The 8,714-nt window shown below is 42.6% G+C and overlaps 2 protein-coding genes across 2 annotated transcripts in view; one reads left to right on the top strand and one right to left on the bottom strand.

The window, feature by feature from the left end:
- Positions 1-332: 332 nt before the first annotated feature.
- The window catches only part of LOC127906210 (hepatitis A virus cellular receptor 1-like), an 8,596-nt gene continuing 214 nt past the window's right edge, over positions 333-8,714 (bottom strand). The window contains exons 2-10 of the mRNA XM_052457488.1: positions 7,422-8,693; positions 7,249-7,331; positions 6,603-7,179; positions 6,327-6,564; positions 4,644-4,781; positions 4,006-4,609; positions 1,930-3,967; positions 1,268-1,624; positions 333-1,215 (exon numbers count right to left, since the gene is read on the bottom strand). Coding sequence (XP_052313448.1) covers positions 7,772-8,693 — 922 coding nt within the window. The 3' untranslated portion in view covers positions 333-1,215; positions 1,268-1,624; positions 1,930-3,967; ... (4 more) ...; positions 7,249-7,331; positions 7,422-7,771. The remainder of the gene's footprint in view (positions 1,216-1,267; positions 1,625-1,929; positions 3,968-4,005; positions 4,610-4,643; positions 4,782-6,326; positions 6,565-6,602; positions 7,180-7,248; positions 7,332-7,421; positions 8,694-8,714) is intronic.
- Positions 4,825-7,117, top strand: LOC127906211 (uncharacterized). Its single transcript, XM_052457489.1, has 3 exons — positions 4,825-4,881; positions 4,918-6,340; positions 7,103-7,117. The coding sequence occupies exons 2-3, from the start codon at positions 5,204-5,206 to the stop codon at positions 7,115-7,117; spliced, it is 1,152 nt and encodes a 383-aa protein (XP_052313449.1). The 5' UTR covers positions 4,825-4,881; positions 4,918-5,203.

Genomic DNA, 8,714 nt, shown 5'->3' with positions numbered 1-8,714 from the left:
TGACTGTAAGTCGCTTTGGATAAAAGCGTCAGCTAAATGGCATATATTATTATTATTATATTATTTTCAGGATCGTCCAGGCCAGAGAGTCGACCTTAGGACACTATGAGTGGATACTCTCTCCTGGGTTGGTTTAGCTCAGAATCACCCCTCATACGACTCCTACCAATGCACTCAGTACCTTTAGTTGGGTCTCAGGTTCCTTCATACCAGCAATTCAGGTTCCCGATGGACTATTTAACCAGATGCTACAAATCCTTAATTAATCCGATCTGTTTCAGAAACCTGGAGTAAAACGACATGCACTTGTATGACTCTTTGATGACACAGGGTTTCAGAACAATGAAGCAAGTTTATTCAAAATTACAGAAAAAGGCATAAGAAAAAAACTGATCAATCAATATCACCAATTGATGATACGCAAAAATGTACCTTGGATTAAATTGAGAGATGCCTTCAGCGTCTTTACCTAAACCCTTTACCTAAAAACTATAACAATTTTATGAGAAGCACAGTTTTTAATAACAAGAAAAACATGTTCTTACCTTCTACAATTTATAAACAGATATTTGTCTCCCCCCTCGGGATGCTCAGTCCCTCAGTTGGTGTCTAAAAAACTAACAGCAACTAGAACACTTCAACAAATGAGGCAACCTAAAGGGTTCCTCCTAGAATGTTCTAGAACACTTCTATCAATGAGGTAACATTAAGGGTTCCTCCTAGAATGTTCTAGAACACTTCTACCAATGAGGTAACCTAAAGGGTTCCTCCTAGAATGTTCTAGAACACTTCTACCAATGAGGTAACCTAAAGGGTTCCTCCTAGAATGTTCTAGAACACTTCCACCAATGAGGTAACCTAAAGGGTTCCTCCTAGAATGTTCTAGAACACTTCTATCAATGAGGTAACCTAAAGGGTTCCTCCTAGAATGTTCTAGAACACTTCTACCAATGAGGTAACCTAAAGGGTTCCTCCTAGAATGTTCTAGAACACTTCTACCAATGAGGTAACCTAAAGGGTTCCTCCTAGAATGTTCTAGAACACTTCCACCAATGAGGTAACCTAAAGGGTTCCTCTTAGAATGTTCTAGAACACTTCAACCAATGAGGTAACCTTAAGGATTCCTCCTAGAATGTACTAGAACACTTCTACCAATGAGGTAACCTAAAGGATTCCTCCTAGAATGTTCTAGAACACTTCTACCAATGAGGTAACCTAAAGGATTCCTTCCTAGAATGTTCTAGAACACTTCTACCAATGAGGTAACCTAAAGGGTTCCTCCTGGAATGTTCTAGAACACTTCTACCAATGAGGTAACATTAAGGATTCCTCCTAGAATGTACTAGAACACTTCTACCAATGAGGTAACCTAAAGGATTCCTCCTAGAATGTACTAGAACACTTCTACCAATGAGGCAACATTAAGGATTCCTCCTAGAATGTTCTAGAACACTTCTACCAATGAGCTAACATTAAGGATTCCTCCTAGAATGTTCTAGAACACTTCTACCAATGAGGTAACCTAAAGGGTTCCTCCTAAAATGTTCTAGAACACTTCTACCAATGAGGTAACATTAAGGATTCCTCCTAGAATGTACTAGAACACTTCTACCAATGAGGTAACCTAAAGGATTCCTCCTAGAATGTACTAGAACACTTCTACCAATGAGGCAACATTAAGGATTCCTCCTAGAATGTTCTAGAACACTTCTACCAATGAGGTAACATTAAGGATTCCTCATAGAATGTTCTAGAACACTTCTACCAATGAGGTAACATTAAGGATTCCTCCTAGAATGTACTAGAACACTTCTACCAATGAGGCAACCTAAAGGGTTCCTCTGGAATGTTCTAGAACACTTCTATCAATGAGGTAACATTAAGGATTCCTCCTAGAATGTACTAGAACACTTCTACCAATGAGGCAACCTAAAGGGTTCCTCCTAGAATGTTCTAGAACACTTCTACCAATGAGGTAACCTAACGGATTTCTCCTAGAATGTTCTAGAACATGTCTATCAATGAGGAAACCTCAAGGGATTTCCAGATCAAGCTAGCACCTTTAATATACTTCATTAACATCAACTTCTTAAAACATACATTTTTCAAACTACCTTTACTCAATTCTAATCTTACTACAACCTAATTTATTACTCCAGTTATATCTTAATAATTCAATATTTTAAACATTATAACATTTGACCATTATAACGTCTCGTTATCAACCTCCTAAGGCCTTGTCCTCTAAGCAGAATGAAACACAGTCAATATGATTCACAACTTAAAGAAAACTACATTCTAACTCTCCTCACCTGCATTATTTTAACACCTGTAATATCTCCCAATGTTTTCAACCTTTAACACTTAATATGTTTAACCTTTAATTAGTATTTCAATCAATTCCAGTCCCAATTCATTTCTTCTTCTCTTTCGTCAGTGTCAATTAATTTCTTCTTCTCTTTTGTCAGTGTCAATTCATTTCTTCTTCTCTTTTGTCAGTGTCAATTCATTTCTTCTTCTCTTTTGTCAGTGTCAATTCATTTCTTCTTCTCTTTCGTCAGTGTCAATTCATTTCTTCTTCTCTTTCGTCAGTGTCAATTCAACCTCATTGTTCATTCTTCTTTATGCTCCACGTGTGAGTGAAAGTGAAACGTCTTCCTGAGTGTGTGTGTGGGTCTTTACAAGTGGGTCCTCCCTACTGGTGTCTGTCACTAAAATGTCACAGAAAACTGAGCCTCAACCAACTATTCTTCAGTAAAGACCCTCAGTCTACCTCTGTACATTACTAAACAGGAAAGAACCTGTCTACCTCTGTACATTACCAAACAGGAAAGAACCCCAGACTACCTCTGTTACCAAACAGGAAAGAACCCCAGTCTACCTCTGTACATTACCAAACAGGAAAGAACCCCAGACTACCTCTGTACATTACCAAACAGGAAAGAACCCCAGTCTACCTCTGTACATTACCAAACAGGAAAGAACCCCAGTCTACCTCTGTACATTACCAAACAGGAAAGAACCCCCGTCTACCTCTGTACATTACCAAACAGGAAAGAACCCCAGTCTACCTCTGTACATTACCAAACAGGAAAGAACCCCAGTCTACCTCTGTACATTACCAAACAGGAAAGAACCTCAGTCTACCTCTGTACATTACCAAACAGGAAAGAACCCCAGTCTACCTCTGTACATTACCAAACAGGAAATAACCCCAGTCTACCTCTGTACATTACCAAACAGTAAAGAACCCCAGTCTACCTCTGTTACCAAACAGGAAATAACCCCAGTCTACCTCTGTACATTACCAAACAGGAAATAACCCCAGTCTACCTCTGTACATTACCAAACAGGAAAGAACCTGTCTACCTCTGTACATTACCAAACAGGAAAGAACCCCAGTCTACCTCTGTACATTACAGAACAGGAAAGAACCCCAGTCTACCTCTGTACATTACCAAACAGGAAAGAACCCCAGTCTACCTCTGTACATTACCAAACAGGAAAGAACCCCAGTCTACCTCTGTACATTACCAAACAGGAAAGAACTTCAGTCTACCTCTGTACATTACCAAACAGGAAAGAACCTCAGTCTACCTCTGTACATTACCAAACAGGAAATAACCCCAGTCTACCTCTGTACATTACCAAACAGGAAATAACCCCAGTCTACCTCTGTACATTACCAAACAGGAAAGAACCCCAGTCTACCTCTGTACATTACCAAACAGGAAAGAAGCCCAGTCTACCTCTGTACATTACCAAACAGTAAAGAACCCCAGTCTACCTCTGTACATTACCAAACAGGAAAGAACCTCAGTCTACCTCTGTACATTACCAAACAGGAAAGAACCCCAGTCTACCTCTGTACATTACCAAACAGGAAAGAACCCCAGTCTACCTCTGTACATTACCAAACAGTAAAGAACCCCAGTCTACCTCTGTACATTACCAAACAGGAAAGAACCTCAGTCTACTTCTGTACATTACCAAACAGGAAAGAACCCCAGTCTACCTCTGTACATTACCAAACAGGAAAGAACCCCAGTCTACCTCTGTTACCAAACAGGAAAGAACCCCAGTCTACCTCTGTACATTACCAAACAGGAAAGAACCTCAGTCTACCTCTGTACATTACCAAACAGGAAAGAACCCCAGTCTACCTCTGTACATTACCAAACAGGACAGAACCTGTCTACCTCTGTACATTACCAAACAGGAAATAACCCCAGTCTACCTCTGTACATTACAGAACAGGAAAGAACCCCAGTCTACCTCTGTACATTACCAAACAGGAAAGAACCCCAGTCTACCTCTGTACATTACCAAACAGGAAAGAACCCCAGTCTACCTCTGTACATTACCAAACAGGAAAGAACTTCAGTCTACCTCTGTACATTACCAAACAGGAAAGAACCTCAGTCTACCTCTGTACATTACCAAACAGGAAAGAACCCCAGTCTACCTCTGTACATTACCAAACAGTAAAGAACCTCAGTCTACCTCTGTACATTACCAAACAGGAAAGAACCTCAGTCTACCTCTGTTACCAAACAGGAAAGAACCTCAGTCTACCTCTGTTACCAAACAGGAAAGAACCTCAGTCTACCTCTGTTACCAAACAGGAAAGAACCCTAGTCTACCTCTGTACATTACCAAACAGGAAAGAACCCCAGTCTACCTCTGTACATTACCAAACAGGAAAGAACCCCAGTCTACCTCTGTTACCAAACAGGAAAGAACCTCAGTCTACCTCTGTACATTACCAAACAGGAAAGAACCTCAGTCTACCTATGTACATTACCAAACAGGAAAGAACCCCAGTCTACCTCTGTTACCAAACAGGAAAGAACCCTATCTACCTCTCTCTCTACCAATCATATTTATGTTCTATTTCTTCTTCTAGACATAGAACATTTACATTTTAGTCATTCAACTAACATCCAGTCAGAAGTACTGTCAGTCCATTCAACTAACATCCAGTCAGAAGTACTGTCAGTCCATTCAACTAACATCCAGTCAGAAGTACTGTCAGTCCATTCAACTAACATCCAGTCAGAAGTACTGTCAGTCCATTCAACTAACATCCAGTCAGAAGTACTGTCAGTCCATTCAACTAACATCCAGTCAGAAGTACTGTCAGTCCATTCAACTAACATCCAGTCAGAAGTACTGTCAGTCCATTCAACTAACATCCAGTCAGATGTACTGTCAGTCCATTCAACTAACATCCAGTCAGATGTACTGTCAGTCCATTCAACTAACATCCAGTCAGAAGTACTGTCAGTCCATTCAACTAACATCTAGTCAGAAGTACTGTCAGTCCATTCAACTAACATCCAGTCAGAAGTACTGTCAGTCCATTCAACTAACATCCAGTCAGAAGTACTGTCAGTCCATTCAACTAACATCCAGTCAGAAGTACTGTCAGTCCATTCAACTAACATCCAGTCAGAAGTACTGTCAGTCCATTCAACTAACATCCAGTCAGAAGTACTGTCAGTCCATTCAACTAACATCCAGTCAGATGTACTGTCAGTCCATTCAACTAACATCCAGTCAGATGTACTGTCAGTCCATTCAACTAACATCCAGTCAGAAGTACTGTCAGTCCATTCAACTAACATCTAGTCAGAAGTACTGTCAGTCCATTCAACTAACATCCAGTCAGAAGTACTGTCAGTCCATTCAACTAACATCCAGTCAGAAGTACTGTCAGTCCATTCAACTAACATCCAGTCAGAAGTACTGTCAGTCCATTCAACTAACATCCAGTCAGAAGTACTGTCAGTCCATTCAACTAACATCCAGTCAGAAGTACTGTCAGTCCATTCAACTAACATCCAGTCAGAAGTACTGTCAGTCCATTCAACTAACATCCAGTCAGAAGTACTGTCAGTCCATTCAACTAACATCCAGTCAGATGTACTGTCAGTCCATTCAACTAACATCCAGTCAGAAGTACTGTCAGTCCATTCAACTAACATCCAGTCAGAAGTACTGTCAGTCCATTCAACTAACATCCAGTCAGAAGTACTGTCAGTCCATTCAACTAACATCCAGTCAGAAGTACTGTCCGTCCATTCAACTAACATCCAGTCAGAAGTACTGTCAGTCCATTCAACTAACATCCAGTCAGAAGTACTGTCAGTCCATTCAACTAACATCCAGTCAGAAGTACTGTCAGTCCATTCAACTAATCCTGGCAATCCAGAACAAAAATCATAATTTATGTTACGTGCGTCTGTCCCAAGAGATTAGTACAAATCAACCATATTCTGTCATTATAAGGAACCACTTCTGTACATTACCAAACAGGAAAGAACCCCAGTCTACCTCTGTACATTACCAAACAGGAAAGAACCCCAGTCTACCTCTGTACATTACCAAACAGGAAAGAACCCCAGTCTACCTCTGTACATTACCAAACAGGAAAGAACCCCAGTCTACCTCTGTACATTACCAAACAGGAAAGAACCCCAGTCTACCTCTGTACATTACCAAACAGGAAAGAACCTCAGTCTACCTCTGTACATTACCAAACAGGAAAGAACCCCAGTCTACCTCTGTACATCACCAAACAGGAAAGAACCCCAGTCTACCTCTGTACATTACCAAACAGGAAAGAACCTCAGTCTACCTCTGTACATTACCAAACAGGAAAGAACCCCAGTCTACCTCTGTACATTACCAAACAGGAAAGAACCCCAGTCTACCTCTGTACATTACCAAACAGGAAAGAACCCCAGTCTACCTCTGTTACCAAACAGGAAAGAACCTCAGTCTACCTCTGTACATTACCAAACAGGAAAGAACCCCAGTCTACCTCTGTACATTACCAAACAGGAAAGAACCCCAGTCTACCTCTGTACATTACCAAACTCTGTTACCAATCATATGTATGTTCTATTTCTTCTTCTAGACATAAAACATTTACATTTTAGTCATTCAACCACTTCTTCTTCAAGAGATTAGTACAAATCAACTCTGTCATTATAAGGAACCACTTCTTCTTCAGAAGAACTTTATGCAGAATCAGAACCAGGAAGACAAGACAAGTAGGAGTGAAGAATGTCGATGTGAATTCTTGTTCCCCCCTCAGGAACTGATCCCATGAGTGTCTCTCAGGCGTAGCGCGAAGTCCCCTGGCAGCCCTTGTCTGATCAGTTCCTCACGGAGCTGGAAACACAACACACACAGTGATTATCAGGTAGAGCCGAGGAGAAACCTGTCTGATCTGACACCGACCTGCTGTAAAACCACGTTTCTGATGTAATCATCTGTCAGTGGGATCAGAGAGGACAGTTTTATCCTCAGTACAGCAACGTATCCTGTTGAAACACAGTCAGCCCACATTATTACAACGCACAGAGACACAAATCATTTGTTCAAATTTGAACAAAAGTTAATTCTGTACTTACTAGGCCCACTGCTCGTTGTTGTACCGTCCACAATATGGGTTGTGAGATCGGTGGTTGGGTGTGTACTTAAAGTTGTGGATGCCGTGGTAGTTGTGGATGCTGTGGTAGTTGTGGATGCTGTGGTAGTTGTGGGTGCTGTGGTAGTTGTGGGTGCTGTGGTAGTTGTGGGTGCTGTGGTAGTTGTGGATGCTGTGGTAGTTGTGGGTGCTGTGGTAGTTGTGGGAGCTGTGGTAGTTGTGGATGCTGTGGTAGTTGTGGGTGCTGTGGTAGTTGTGGATGCTGTGGTAGTTGTGGGTGCTGTGGTAGTTGTGGGTGCGTACGTACTGACATTTGTGGGTGTGGTTGTGAGTTCAGTAGTTTTTTGGGTGGTATTTGGAAGTGCAGGTGCAATCTGTGTGGTCGTGAGGTTTTTTGTCAGAGGAGGGGAGGTTGTTGGTTCCTCTGTGGTCGTGAGGTTTGTTGTCAGAGGAGGGGAGGTTGTTGGTTCCTCTGTGGTCGTGAGGTTTGTTGTCAGAGGAGGGGAGGGTGTTGGTTCCTCTGTGGTCGTGAGGTTTGTTGTCAGAGGAGGGGAGGTTGTTGGTTCCTCTGTGGTCGTGAGGTTTGTTGTCAGAGGAGGGGAGGGTGTTGGTTCCTCTGTGGTCGTGAGGTTTGTTGTCAGAGGAGGGGAGGGTGTTGGTTCCTCTGTTGTCGTGAGGTTTGTTGTCAGAGGAGGGGAGGGTGTTGGTTCCTCTGTGGTCGTGAGGTTTGTTGTCAGAGGAGGGGAGGTTGTTGGTTCCTCTGTGGTCGTGAGGTTTATTGTCAGAGGAGGGGAGGGTGTTGGTTCCTCTGTGGTCGTGAGGTTTATTGTCAGAGGAGGGGAGGGTGTTGGTTCCTCTGTGGTCGTGAGGTTTGTTGTCAGAGGAGGGGAGGGTGTTGGTTCCTCTGTGGTTGTGAGGTTTATTGTCAGAGGAGGGGAGGGTGTTGGTTCCTCTGTGGTCGTGAGGTTTGTTGTCAGAGGAGGGGAGGGTGTTGGTTCCTCTGTGGTCGTGAGGTTTGTTGTCAGAGGAGGGGAGGGTGTTGGTTCCTCTGTGGTCGTGAGGTTTGTTGTCAGAGGAGGGGAGGGTGTTGGTTCCTCTGTGGTCGTGAGGTTTGTTTTCAGAGGAGGGGAGGTTGTTGGTTCCTCTGTGGTCGTGAGGTTTGTTGTCAGAGGAGGGGAGGGTGTTGGTTCCTCTGTTGGTGTGAGGATAATTGTCAGAGGAGGGGAGGGTGTTGGTTCCTCTGTGGTTCTGATGGCTGTAGCACAAAGACAGACAA

The sequence above is a fragment of the Oncorhynchus keta genome, chromosome 11 (assembly GCF_023373465.1).
Source record: "Oncorhynchus keta strain PuntledgeMale-10-30-2019 chromosome 11, Oket_V2, whole genome shotgun sequence".
In the NCBI taxonomy this organism is placed as follows: Eukaryota; Metazoa; Chordata; class Actinopteri; order Salmoniformes; family Salmonidae; genus Oncorhynchus; species Oncorhynchus keta.
The sequence above is the reverse complement of the archived record's forward strand: the minus strand, read 5'-3'. Positions and strand labels throughout refer to the sequence as shown.

What these genes read in the sequence shown, in the direction of transcription:
- LOC127906211 (XM_052457489.1), top strand. Translation starts at nt 5,204, where the DNA reads ATGTACTGTCAGTCCATTCAACTAACATCCAGTCAGATGTACTGTCAG.